The sequence below is a fragment of the Musca domestica genome, unplaced genomic scaffold, assembly GCF_030504385.1.
Source record: "Musca domestica strain aabys unplaced genomic scaffold, Musca_domestica.polishedcontigs.V.1.1 7, whole genome shotgun sequence".
NCBI lineage: Eukaryota > Metazoa > Arthropoda > Insecta > Diptera > Muscidae > Musca > Musca domestica.
The window spans coordinates 1,381,953-1,396,646 of NW_026712383.1; the positions used below are offsets into that span (position 1 = coordinate 1,381,953).

General features: G+C 38.1%; 2 protein-coding genes across 2 annotated transcripts; one reads left to right on the forward strand and one right to left on the reverse strand.

The window, feature by feature from the left end:
• Positions 1–6,036: 6,036 nt before the first annotated feature.
• On the forward strand, positions 6,037–6,411 carry LOC131806198 (histone H2B). Its single transcript, XM_059130157.1, has one exon. The coding sequence runs from the start codon at positions 6,037–6,039 to the stop codon at positions 6,409–6,411; it is 375 nt and encodes a 124-aa protein (XP_058986140.1).
• Positions 6,412–7,431: 1,020 nt separating this feature from the next.
• LOC131806199 (histone H1-like) lies at positions 7,432–7,977 on the reverse strand. The gene has a single exon (XM_059130158.1). It carries the CDS (start codon positions 7,975–7,977, stop codon positions 7,432–7,434), a length of 546 nt encoding a protein of 181 aa, XP_058986141.1.
• Between the last annotated feature and the right edge of the window lie 6,717 nt (positions 7,978–14,694).

Here is a 14,694-nt window from a genome sequence, read left to right on the forward strand (position 1 = left end):
TAACTATGTGTAGAGAGCAGATAAAAAAATAAAATTGAACTTGAACTTGAAAAACAGTTATTCTGCCAACGGCTAATACAAAATTATGAGAATTTTTTTTTTCATACAATGTAGCTTGACGCAATTTCTTTCTCTTTTCAAAATTTTTTGTCGTCCTGAAAAGGACGGATTGGTTGATTTTTCTATGGAATCATACGATGGTCTGTATTCTTCTCTTTTTATTCCATAATACCTTTCGAAATAATTTAGGCTTTCTTTTCGGTCTTCTTGGGCAAGAGAACAGCTTGGATGTTTGGCAATACACCACCTTGGGCAATGGTAACGCAGCAGACAGCAATTTGTTCAATTCTTCGTCGTTACGGATGGGCAATTGCAAGTGACGGGGAATGATACGAGTTTCTTGTTGTCACGGGCAGCATTGCCAGCCATTCCAAGACTTCAGCAGCCAAAATTCCATGACAGCGGCTAAATAGACGGGAGCACCGGCACCAACACGCTCAGCATAGTTGCCTTTGCGCAACAGACGATGGATAGACCGACGGGGAATTGAAGACCACACGATTGGAACGGGACTTGCCTTTCCCTTAACTTTGCCACCTTTACCACGACCAGACCATTTCACTTATTTTAGTTTTACAACACTTCACTTAAGCAATTTCAATTTCAATTTGCCTCTGGCCATATTTATTTGGATAAACTACGTACTAACAGAAATGGCTTACGTACTAAAAAACTTAACTCTATATATAGCTATTCGCTATCTACTACAGTTTACAAAAATAATACGCTATGCTCCAGGCAATTAGCATCTATTGACATAAAAAATTTAAAAAACTGAAACTTAACCTAAATGCCCCCCCAAAAAAATCCAAGATTAAAAAATGGGCGAATTCTACATAGTTATATAATATCTTAAAACTAGGACTTATAATCTAAGACTACAAACTAAGAACTAATTCTACTATATAAATATTACAATATTTACAGGTTTTTTTTTTTTTTTTTTTAATTGGTCTCTGAGCCCAATTATTGAGTACTGTTGTACACGACGTCATCAATATGAGGGGTTGTGGCGTCGATGGTAAAAAGGAGTTCCCCATCAACATACAGCATCCCTTCCTCCGACAGCTTTTTAAGGCCCCAGGAGGCAGGTGTCTGAGACTCTCAGACCTTCTGCATCCAGATTGCAGTATAGGGCGTTCTCGACGATAGCGTTGTCAAGTCCGTCAGATCGGTCCAAAAATTGCAGTGCACCTGAAACCAGGACCCGTCAATTCTTTCACCCCCTGCCCTGTCATATATGGCCCTATTTGAGGTCCTTCTGACAGTTCCATCCTGACTAAATGTTAGTCTTCTCATGCCAAACATGAAGCCAGCACAATACGCTCCCATCTCTAAGCCTCTCTGGCTGGACGAGATGCCAAACCAGACCGGGAAAAGCGTAGGCAACAATAGGTCGCATTATTGCCGATATAACAGCAACTAACTTCGGGAGTTAAGCCATCCCGCATTCATCAGCCCTTGATAGCTGAAGAAGACCTTCCTCGCTCTGTCCAAGATAAAACTTATTGTCCATTGAAGTCAAAATTCTTTTGAAAAATGACCCAAGGTATTTATCCTGTCCTTTATTCCACATTATGAGGTCCAACTTTCACGACCGGATGGTACCTTGTAAAATTTGAACGAACATATTGAGTATTCCCGGTAAATACAATTGCCGAACATTTGTCCCCATTTAGCTGAGGCCCCATATGGTAAAGAACCTATATAAGACCTCAAGATAAAGTTCAGACGTGCTTCCGCTATACGAAGTAATGGGGCCGTATACGCCACAAGCACATCATCGGCGTATGATAATGCTAACCTCCACGTGGAGGTGTAGGCATGTCACTGACATAGATGGTAAACAACATCGGCCCTAGGAGGGAGCCCTGGGCACGCCAGTCAGTACAGGTCTGCGACTAGATAGTCGCTCACCTACCTAACTCTGAAAACCTATCAGACAGGAAACTTTCTACTATCCTCACAGTTTGGTGATCAAAACCGAACGTTGCATTTAAACAATAGACCTTGATGCCATACGGTATCAAAGGCTTTAGAAAAATCAAGTCCAACTGCAATAGTACCATACCTATGTTAAGACCTGAAACCACATAGGATGAGAGAGCAGGTTAGGGCATGGACAGTGGATAGGCCTGCCCTAAACCCGAACTGGTTGTCCTTCAACACCCTTTTATCCTCTACGTTTATTTAATCTTTCCAAAATGAAAGACTCGAAGAGTTTACCGAAGGCCGATAAAAGTGATATCGGCCTATAGCTACTACATTGTCCCAGAGGTGAACCCCTCTTAAATATGGGAACCAACATAGCCCTTTCCATGCCCTGGGAAAATAGCCCAGGTTCAGACAGTGATTAAATAACACTGCCAGGAACGTGAAAATAACCTCTCCCGCCTTTTTTAAGGCGGTATCGGGTATTCTGTCCAAACCGCAGGATTTACGTGCTGGCCTACGGGCAATTGCCCTACCCACACAACCGGCGCGAAGAAAACCACCCTCGTTCCAACGAGTGGCGTTTTCAACAATAGCCCCATCTGCAGTAAATGTATCGCGAAATTTACCATGGGGGACCGATCGCTGATCCCCTCGGTAGCTCGACTAACTGAGCTACGGAGGGCATCATGTTCCCCAGGAAACCGATTAACTGGTCCTCCTGAGAAATTAGCACTCGGTCCTCCCATGCCCGGCGAAACACCCTGCACATGGTCTGCCAAGGCTTCTGCCTTTTCACCGTCGTCCGTAATAAGTCGACCTGTATTGTCTATAACTGACTTACAGGTTCTCTAGTATCAAGTCCTGCTGCCCTTTTGACTTTGTCAAAAGTTTTCCCATCAACTCTTATTCTCCCTAAATAGTTTTGAGTCTCTCCTGTTCAAAGATTCGAACAGAGTCCTCAATTATGCGATCCAATTTCTGATATCCGCTCTAAGAGCAGGAAATCTATCTGGATCCCCAGATCTTCGGAGAGTGCGGCATAGCCTGCGACGCTCGCGAATAAAGCCCAATATTCTCGGAGGAAGATCTCCAAGAGTTTTAGGCCTGATTCTCTGTTTAGGTACAGAGGTCTCTATGGCATTGCGGAAAATCTCACCTAGATTTTCTACACACCTATCTACCTCATCTATTGAAGCATTTCTGTTAGATGGTAGTGTGCACTCATCTAGCCTAATCTAAGCTGACGCCTAAATCGTCCTACATTCATGCGATTGAAGTTCAGAAATTTCTGTCCTTCATTTCTCGCCAGACCCCCAAATTTAATTGAATTTGAATCGCCCGTGGTCCGATTCAAAATCAAATGCCATAGAAATATTTCCGCCGCCAACCAGAGGGAGTCCTGGTGTACGCAGAAATAAATCTAGATATGAGGCAGATGTCGCCGTCCTAGTCGGAATATCCGACCTTATTACGTCAAATTCTAGGCAGTCCTGTAAAAGTCTGTCTAAAACTAGTCCACTACCGTTTCTCGCGTAACCTCCCCACGAAGTGTGCTTCGCGTTTAGGTCGGTTCCGATCAAAATCCCCCGAGTTATATAGGGCAAAAACCCGCAAAATATCTTCGGACCGTAGTGTCTCATTGGGTGCGAGGTACATTGAGACGAAAGCTACAGTGGAGCCATCGTCCTTCCATACCCTACCGCACAAGACTCAATATGTCCGGATGAGAGTGGTATTCGATCACAGCGAATACCATCTCGAATAGCAACCGCGGTACCACCCCCGCGTTGCGCCCCCATCACGATATTGGAGAAAACCCTATATCCCTCTAAACTAAAATTATGAGAAGGGTTGAGCTTATGCTCAGCCAAAAGGAGTACATCAGGCCTCCTCTCCTCAACTAACAACTTCAAATAGTGTCTCTTTGATAATGAAATCAAAGAGTTCACATTAACAAAAACTACCTTAAAACTGGACATTTCCAGCAATGCATAGCAAACCAGGCAGACATGGCGGCGTCAATGCCTGAAGATGCCATTATTTTTTGAAAGATAGGACCAAATGTCCTAGCCTTCTCGCATTTTTGAGAAAAGTCAGTTCCAAAGAACTGAACAATATTCTCAGACTGAGAAATTACCTCTTTTTGTTGGGAGGTCGATTGCTAGAACGTGAAATGTTACTAGCACGAGATTGGGCTGGTGCTGGTTTAGGACCACCACCTGCAATAGTGGCGTACGAAAAGTCCGCACGGGCTGCCGCAATGCGCAGAGAGCGCGCCTCATTTTTGGCCTGAATGTCGGCCTTAGCTTTAGCCTTGCGGGCTAAAATTGCCAAACGGTGGGGACAGTCCTTGGCCGAAGCAGGATGTCCATACTTGCCACAGTTAACACAATAGCAAGGTTGAGCCACCTTTTTAATCACCTCGCCGGTATTTGGGTCGGTGTACTCTATGAGAGTGTCCTGTCCCTTTGGAGGAACAGGACATTCTTTGGACCGTGATTGTTATTGCACTTGTGACAGCGCTTTGGCAAAGTGCAATTGGTCGCAATATGGTCGTGGCCTTGGCAATTGAAACATTGCTGCATGCCACGACCTTTGTCCTTCGGACCTTGACATTGCAATCAAAAATCCTCTTGAGGTTATACAGCCCCAAGATGTCAGAGCTTTTGCTGACACGCAAAAGCCATAGCCTAAAAGAGATATTGGTCAGACCAAGAATCTCAATTTGAAGGCCTGATTGGTTAGTAAGAAACTCACTAACAGCCTCAGGCGAATATTCATTGGTTAGACCCTCAATGGCCAGCATATGAGGGCGTAACTCCTTAGGAGTATGGGTATAAAATTTATACCCACGTGTTGTCAAGGTCTCCTTGACAACATTGAAAGCGTTGAGGCCTTTCACCTTCAATGCCAAGACGGACGGACGGACAATAGTGATGCTAAACTCACCTGTATTAAGATGTCGTCGTAGAACGCCAGCAATCTCCGTTACGCCAGCGTCAAAAATTTTAAAAGCTGGCATATTTTTTCCAGCGTTAGCCTTCTTCTGGTGTCTGCTTAGCAGGAACCTTCGTCTTCTTCGCAGCGGGTATAGCAGCCTTGGTGACAGCAGAGGCAGGAGCCTTGTTGACAGCAGCAGCAGCATCAGTAGCGAAATTAGCAACCACCGGGGGATTTGAGGTGGGTGGTTGGGCCTTCTCCTTATTCTCTTTAAGTACATACCGTACTTTTGGGTGTAGCACCTTTGAGAGCTTCCTTCTTCTTCTCTGTCGCCGGCGTTAGCCTTTCATTTCCTCATCCGCCATACCGAGGTCTTCGGCTGCCTCGGTAGCCATTACGGTCTCCTTGCTGGGGGGGCCAATCATAGCGATTTGGCTAGCGCTTGGTTGGCAGCAGCCAGCTCTGCTGCCATACGGCTCCTTTCTAGCTCTAAATGAGCAATACGGGCTTCAAGCTGGCGTACCAAGCTTCCAGCTTGATGTTCTCGTTGGCAGAATTGCCAACGTTGCAGTGGCAGCGTTTTTTACGTGGCTGCCTAACCACATCGGAGCTAATTGATTGGCCCCCGTCACTAGTGCACCATCAGATGCAACATAATCTCTTCTTTTGGGTATATTTGCCTTGGTGGGTTTGGCAAATATGCCGGCTGGCTTCGCCAATACCGGAGTTATTATTGTTCCCCGGCACCAGTGTCTCCTTTTCCCGCCATTATTACTTTTGGCGGGAACTCTCCTACCACAGGAGTGCTGACGGGGTTGATTTTTCCCGCCAGCAACGTTGTTACGTCGAACACGAAACTTCACTAAGCACTGAAAAACACAAATGATAAAAATTTTCGGATCGAAACGTGCTATTTATACTTTTCTCACACACACATTTCTTCAATAATGGGGTGGTTTGCCTTGTGTGTGCCTGCTAGCTGTGACTACCTGAAATTCTTGTCGACTACAATCTACAAATTCTGTATAGCTGCCCGTTTTGGTTATCATTTGTGAACAGTGTTAAAAGTGTTTGTGTGATTCAAAAAAATAATAAGTGAAAATGCCTCCTAAAACCAGTGGTAAAGCAGCAAAGAAGGCCGGCAAAGCCCAAAAGAACATTACCAAGGGCGATAAGTCGAAGAGACGTACCAAGCGTAAGGAGAGTTACGCTATCTACATTTACAAAGTGTTGAAGCAAGTCCATCCCGACACCGGTATCTCCTCCAAGGCCATGAGCATCATGAACAGTTTCGTCAACGATATCTTCGAACGTATTGCCGCCGAAGCCTCTCGTTTGGCCCACTACAACAAGCGCTCGACCATCACCAGTCGGGAAATCCAGACCGCCGTCCGTCTATTGTTGCCCGGTGAATTGGCTAAGCACGCCGTCAGTGAAGGTACCAAGGCTGTTACTAAATACACCAGCTCCAAGTAAATGTCTTGATATTTTTCATTTTCATGCGTCGAAATACTACCTTAAAAGGCCCTTTTCAGGGCCACAAAAAACATTTCAAAAGAGATCATATTTTTGTTGAAGCTACAATTTATCATTATTTAGTAATAAACGAATAAAATTCCATAAGAAATATATTTTTCTCTATACAATGATTTTTCCATGCATTTAGCTAACTCGCATATGTGCCTATGTGTAACCTTTGCTTGCTTGCTTGTGCGATATGCTATAACAGCCATCGTCGTCGTGTATGTGTGCGTGTGTTAGTGGTGATTTGCCTTGCCGTCGTTGATCAACATCGAATGGGCATCATGTATGTGTGAGCATTTTGTTACAGCACAACGGCAAAGCAACGAAATATAAGGCTGAGGCAGAAATTTTCAAAGGAAAAAATATATTGATGGAAAATGTAAATATTTTGCCAAAATGTCATTTCTGGGTGAAATTTGTGAAATTTGAGAGAATATGAAAATGACAAAATTTTCAAAATTAAGTAGAAATTATAAATTGACCAAATTATGGGGATTTTCGAGAATTATGACCTGTGGGTAATTAGGAAAAAATTTAAATATTTTATTATCTTTTATGACCTGGGTTAAAAAATAATCCAGTGGCGTCCTCGATTATATTGGCTCAATAAAATTACCTAATAAGAACAGTAATTAGCGAAAGTAATTTTTTTTTCCCAAAATCAAACACGTGTACAAATTTACTTATTTATTTAGGTAACAAAAATATATACGATAACTGTTGAAAATATTTTTCTCTTTTTTAATTTAATTTGTAGCCCTGAAAAGGGCTGTTAGATAGTATGTTTTCGAATATCGAAAATATTGTGGAAAAAGTAATCTTTCTGGGAAAAATTACTTCTTGGCGGCGGTTTTCTTAGCAGCTGGCTTCTTTGCTGCTGCGGCCTTTTTGGGCTTAGCAGCTGCAGTTTTTGCCTTGGGTGCCTTTGGTTTAGTGGCAGATGCTTTGGCGGCGGTCTTTGCTGGTTTAGCTTTAACTGTACCGGTTTTCCTTGGCAGCCTTTGCCTTTGTTTTGTCGGCCTTCTTCTTTTCAGCGGTCTTCTTGGCGGCAGAGGGTTTTTTGGCAGCTGCCTTCTTCTCACCAGCGGCCTTTTTAGGGGCGGCAGCCTTCTTCTTTTTGTCACCAGCGGCTGGGGCCTTCTTCTTCTTTTCAGCAGTCTTAGCTTTGGGTTCCTTAGAGGCCGAAGCAGACAATTTGAATGAACCAGAAGCACCCTTACCTTTAGTTTGGATCAATTTTCCACTGGCAACGGCACCTTTCAAGTACTTCTTGATGAAGGGGGCCAATTTTTGGGCATCTACTTTGTAGGTGCTGGCCAAGTATTTCTTGATGGCGGGCAATGATGAACCTCCACGTTCCTTCAGGGTCTTGATGGCGGCATCAACCATTTGCTGGGTTGGAGGGTGGGTAGGGGCAGCTGATGGCTTCTTTGCTTTGGCAGCGGCTTTTTTTGGTGCCTTTTTCTCAACAGCGGCAACTGGGGAGGCGGTGGCTTCAACAACGGCGGCGTCAGACATGGTTATTCACTGTTTGGTTTATATTTCACTGTTAACACAAATACACTCACAAATTTATGTGTACTATTATTTTTGTTAGCGGCGAGCTAAAGTGTAGGTACATCGAAAAGATGAGATGTGCATAGTAGTCAATTGGTAAATTTTTCGAAAGATTGTGTGGAAGCGTGTTTAATTTTTTACAAAAGTTTTCGGAGAAATTAAATTTTCCTGAAGAAGCTTTGATAATTTTCACTAAAAATGTTTTATACCTTTAAAGTATAGATTTCAGGCTATGTTTTAAAGAAAGTTTGGTGTAATTATCACTTGCCGTTTGTGAATTATAAACGTTTAACTTGGCAGATTATAAAAATGTAATCACAAATTTCCAACTAAAATTTAAAAAAATCAAATTTTTTACGAAAATTTAATTGAAAATTCTTTTTGAAAATGTAGCCTGATATGTTTACTTTAGGATCAAAGAAAAATATTGATGCAATTTCATATTTTACTATGTGAAAAAATTGAAATTATTATGTGGTCTATGACAGCAGAAATCCTCTTGTTGGCATAATTTCAATGAAGAAAAGTTTTTCTTGAAATAAATTTGAAAGCTCAAATCTTAATAAGTTTTATAAAAATTTCTTAAAAAACATTTCAGAATTTGTATATTTACATCAAAATATAACATTATTCACAAAAAGTCATAATTTACGGGGAAAAGTTACAAAATCCCCAGAATACTTCATACTACCAATGTACAGGCATTCACTGACAAACGGTTATGTATTTTCATTTTGCAATATTTTTTGTGAATTTTAACATAATTTGTTCTATAATTTATAAAAAATAGTATTAAAAGCCATTTTCTACGTTATTTTGTCAATTTTTTGTTAATTTTATAAAAAAATATTCCCAAAAAGAAATTCCTCTTTACAGGCAAATATCAACTAGAACACTTAGAAATGTCATGAAATTAATTGCGTTTTACAAAAATGATTTTCGATCAACTTCAAAGGTAGATATTATTGGAATTCCTTTTTATAATACTTTTAATTATATTTTACATCAAAATTCTGAACAAATCAATTATTTTCTTCTTCAATTTTTGAAAATAATAAATTATTACCAATTTCTCTAAATACATCGGGCATAAATAATTTTGTAATTCCATATGGAGAAAATTCATATTTAAATGTCTTAAAATGCGTATAAAACAATTCAAAATTTTGCTGAAAATGAAAAAAACATATTTCATACATCATTCCTGAAAAAAATTAAATAGGAGGGCAACATTTTAGCTGGAAATTTTTAAAATTCACATGAAATAATTCGTAGAAATTGAAGGCAGAGAATTTTTCCCGTTAAATTGAATAGTCCACAACAGAAAAAAATGATCGAAGGGGAATAAAATGAGAGAAATAGACAAATGTCGCGCCAAAAATCATAAAGAGAGCAATTTTTTGTTTAACGGGAAAAGGAAAAAAACAAAATGGACAAAAAAAATCCCGTTAGCAAAATGTATGTGGTGGTTGTTTTTATGAGTCATTGCATTTTTTTTCGAAGAGGGAGTACAAAAATGATAATAATTTTGCAAATTAAAGGAAAATATCAAAATGGATAATTCAAAAAATTCAAATAAAATTCAAAAAATAAAATATTCGATCAAAATAAAATAAAAAAATTAAATAAAAAATAAAGTGTCGAAAAATCATCAACGAAAAAAAAAAAACAACATCAAAAAATATATCTTTATTATAAAAAATGTTAATTGTTGAAAAATAATCATAGCCCTAAATTATTTTTATTTATTTCAAAAAAATACTAAAAATTGTAGATTGAGTAAAAATATCTCTTTTTTGTAAAATATTTGTGGTCCTGAAAAGGACCGATTGTTTTGTTGTAAAATTGTTGCTTTTAAAACGTCAAGAATTTAAGCACGTTCTCCACGAATACGTCTGGCCAATTGGATATCCTTAGGCATGATGGTGACACGCTTAGCATGGATGGCGCACAAGTTAGTATCTTCGAAAAGACCAACCAAGTAGGCTTCACTGGCTTCTTGCAAGGCCATAACAGCAGAGCTCTGGAAACGCAAGTCAGTTTTGAAATCTTGAGCGATTTCACGAACCAAACGTTGGAAGGGCAATTTGCGGATCAACAATTCAGTACTCTTCTGGTAACGACGGATTTCACGCAAAGCAACTGTACCAGGACGGAAACGATGAGGCTTCTTAACACCGCCGGTGGCTGGGGCACTCTTACGGGCAGCTTTGGTAGCTAGTTGTTTACGGGGAGCCTTTCCACCGGTCGATTTACGGGCAGTTTGCTTAGTACGAGCCATTTTTCACTTGAATTTTTTTCACTTCACTAGAGATATGCACACAAACACGGTAGACACTGTAATAACGTTGCCATCGCCACGAAAACGAGTATTTATAGAAAATTGTGCTGTTAGCATCAACTTTCGGGGTTGATATGTTAGTGAATTCTTACCTATCCGTATACCAAATGTACACGCACACACAAGAGAGAACATACAATACTAACGGCAAATGTACACACACACATATAACTGTACATACTTTACTTGTGCGTTAAATGGTTGGAGAGAGCCTCAAATTTTGTATAAATACGAGCGGAATCGCCGGAAAAAAAACGAAAAAAACGAGGACTTTGCCGCGAGCAGTGAAACAGTGCACATCGTGATAGCTATTTAAAAAGTGACTAATTAAAAGTGCAGTGAAGGGTAAATTAAAAGCTTTTATTCAGTGTTCTCAAAGTGAGTGAACTAAAAGAAACAAATCTAAGTGAACTTACACTTCTAAAAGGGGTAAGGCAAAGTTGCCTGAGTCCCAAAAACATTAAAAAGAACTGCCTAAAAATGGATCCTGGTGAAGTTTTTTCTGACCAAGGTAGTACTAATACCGAAAGCACAAGTGAAGTTAAAGGAAAGCATAGAAAGCGTAAAAAAGGAAAAAATATCTCTAGTGATACAGATGAAGAACAAATTTTTAAATTAAAGAAAGACCTTGAAAGTGAAAATGAACGTAATCAAAAACTACATTCCATTTTAAATGAAGTTATGAAGGATCGCGAAAGCATGAAAATAAAAATAAAGGAATTGGAAAATGAAATTAAAAAACTGAAAAACAATGAAATTACTGATCAACCTAATAATAAACATGTAAATGAAGATTTAACACACACAGACATTGAAAATGATGTTACGAAAAATAAAACATCTCAACAGAATAATAATTTAAACACTGACTGGGCTGCTGAAGCGAGCGAAGGCTTCGGTATGGCGAATACCAGACGTAAACCAAAAAGAAATGTTACCGTCCGAGTTATAAACGACATTAACACTGAAGAAAAAATGGATGCATCTAACTTGAACGTGGAAATGGCGCCTAGCTGTAGCGATGAAACTCAAAAGGATTCTCAAACAAATATAAATACTTTAGACAAACCAGGTAAGACCAGCCCTCCACCTATATTCAAAATATATAATGTTAATATAAAAGAGATATCAAACAAATTAAATAACCTGCTAGGACATAACTTGTTTACTTTCAACGTTATAAATAAGAACTTAACTTCCTTGAAATTATCTAAATCTGAAGATCATTCAAAAGTTAAAGAATTTCTTATTGAAAACAATTATTCATTTTTTACATATACTCCAAAAGAAGAAAAACCAATTTCATTATTAATTAAAAAATTAACAGGCGCATTTGAGAAAGAGGACATTTTAAACTACTATAAAGAGAGAGAAAATGAATTACATATAAAAATTTTAAATATTATAGAACTTAAAGGAAGTAATTGGATAATACAGCTATCCAGAGATAGTGATATAAAAGCATTTATGAGACAAAAATTTATTTTACAATGTGGAGTATCAATAGAAAGCTATAAAAGAGAAGATTTAATACAATGTAGAAACTGTCAGCGTGCTGGACATATTGCAGGAAACTGTAACATGCCCTACAGATGCGTGAAATGTGACCAACCACATGGCCCTAAAGAATGCCAAATACCACCTAAAGAGCAAAATAATGTCGAACAAATAATCACAGATCCAATTACCGGAAAAGTTGTTAAACAAATTGGCAAACCTGTTTATTGCGTTAACTGCAAGGAATACGGACATGTAGCTAGCTATAAACAGTGCCCTAGTAGGCTTAAAATTTTAGAAAAAATTAGAGGAAAATCTATATCAAATACTCCTACAAATAAAAAGAATTATAATCCTATGATAGTAAATTCCAGTATTTCATATTCAAGCGTTACTAAGGCCCACAATAACGCATCAAATAATGGTAGCAATAACATGCAATCTAATGCTTTCCAAGTATTTAATGAAGATTGTAAAAAATACATAGGTAAGGACATGCTTACCATATTAAAGAAAATTGATATTTATGCCAAAAATCGAATAAATCTCAAAACTGATGAAGAAAGAGCCCAAGCTATATTTAATCTCTTACTTGAATTAAAACAATGAATAAGCTAAAAGTAATATTCATCAATGTAAACTCTATTGTGTCTAGACACAGGAGGCATTACCTACATCTATTTATTGAAAAACACAATCCTGACATTTTGTTAATTGCTGAACATAAGTTGGCTCCCAGGCATAATTTTCATGAAAAACATTATAATATCTTTCGGCAAAATAGGGTGGATGGTCGTGGTGGTGGCACTGCAATAATGGTTAGAAGATGGATCAAGGCGGAACAAATAAATGTTAATTTAGGTGAAATTGAGGGTACAGTAGTTGAGCTTAAAGGACAAAACAACAGCTTAATAGTAATGGCTTTATATAAAAGGCCACAAGAAAATGTTCTGATGGAGGACCTTTTAAAAATAAGCAGCATAATAGGTAATAAGCATGCCATAATAGGAGCAGATCTGAATGCAAAAAACCCTCTATGGGGAGGGAATGTAACTAATGCTAGTGGTAGAGTACTCTGTGAGTGGTTAGATACATCCCCTAACATTTTAATAAGACAAACTAATGGTCCAACTAGAAGTGATTTTAATGCGCACTCATACATTGACATATTTATCACCACCTCCAATATAGATGTTTTCTCCACAAATGGTCTTGACTGTGCTGAAACTTTAGACTATAATTCAGATCACAAAGCCATTATGATAACTGTACAAACATTAAGGCTGGAAAAGTGCAAAAAAGAAGTTTTGTTTAATTTTAATACTTTTAAAAAAAGAGAATTTAATCAATTTTTAGAACAAAATATGCATAGACTCTGCCTTCCACTGGATAGGACTGTTCATGCTGATGAAATAGACAAGGAGGTTGAGACACTATCAGAAATTATTAAAGAAGCTATGAATATTAGTCTCCAGAAATACACTCCTAAATATGGAACATTAATAGAATTGCCACAAGAAATACTTGACTTAATAAGACAAAAGAAAAATGTCAGAAGAAGGAAATTTAGAGTGCTAGACCGTTCTGAATATGATACACTCAGTGCAATCCTAAGAAGGATGGATCAATTAATTAAAGAAAAAATAAGCTTATTTGAAAGAAATTACTACACAAACATATTAAATAATATCAAATGCAACAATGATACATTCAGGGAAGTAAATAGATTTTGTGGCATAAAACGCGTTAATATCCCTACTTTGAAAAATGACCAGGGTCAAAATATTTCTGACAATAAGACTAAGGCAGAAACCATTTCGTATGAATATTCCAAAATTCAGGATAGCTATAATGCTCTCTCCTCTCCTGAAAATAATGAGGAACAAGCTCCAATTTTCAACTTTGGAAATGAGGTTCTAGCGGATGGGTCTACTATTTCAAATGAATTAGGAAACATAAAATTGATAAATTTAAATAATTTACGATTAATTATTAGTAATTTAAAAAATAAAAAAAGTAGTGGTGATGATGGAATACCCAATTTTATTCTAAAGAAAATAAATAGCACGTTTCTGACAAAATTTGTTATACTCTTTAACCACTGTATAAACATTGCATACTTTCCAAAAAAATGGAAGCACGCATGTGTAGTACCTGTGCTTAAGCCAGGAAAAGACCCCACATCACCTAAAAACTACCGTCCTATTTCGCTACTTTCTAATATTGGCAAACTCCTAGAAACATACTTATTGGACATAATCAATGACCATCTGGAAAAAAATAGTATTTTAAAGGACTTCCAATTTGGATTTAGGAAGAACCTATCTACATCCCATGCTTTAGTAACACTCTCAAATAAAATTGCAACTGGTTTAAATAATAGAAGTGCCACACTAGCTGTTAGCCTTGACTTTGAAAAGGCCTTTGACACAGTGTGGCATGAAGGACTAATAGAAAAAATGAGAGATACTTTCAAATTTAACATTTCACTAGTCAGAATTGTCCAAAATTATTTATTAAATAGGTCATTCTCTGTATGTATTCAAGGAGAAAGTTCCACTACAAAACCAATAAAAGCTGGAGTACCCCAAGGCTCTGTTCTTGGTCCAGCATTATATAATATTTACCTTGCGGATATACCATTACCAGCAAATGAGTCACTTGTAATAACTTATGCCGATGACATCCTAATTGCGGCCACCCACCCTAGAGCTAAAATTGCCAACAAAAAAATTAATAATTATTTAGAAGAACTAAATATGTATTTTGATAAATGGAAATTACGCCTGAATATAGACAAGTGCAAAGCAATTACATTTAAAGGGAAAAAAGGTAGACTT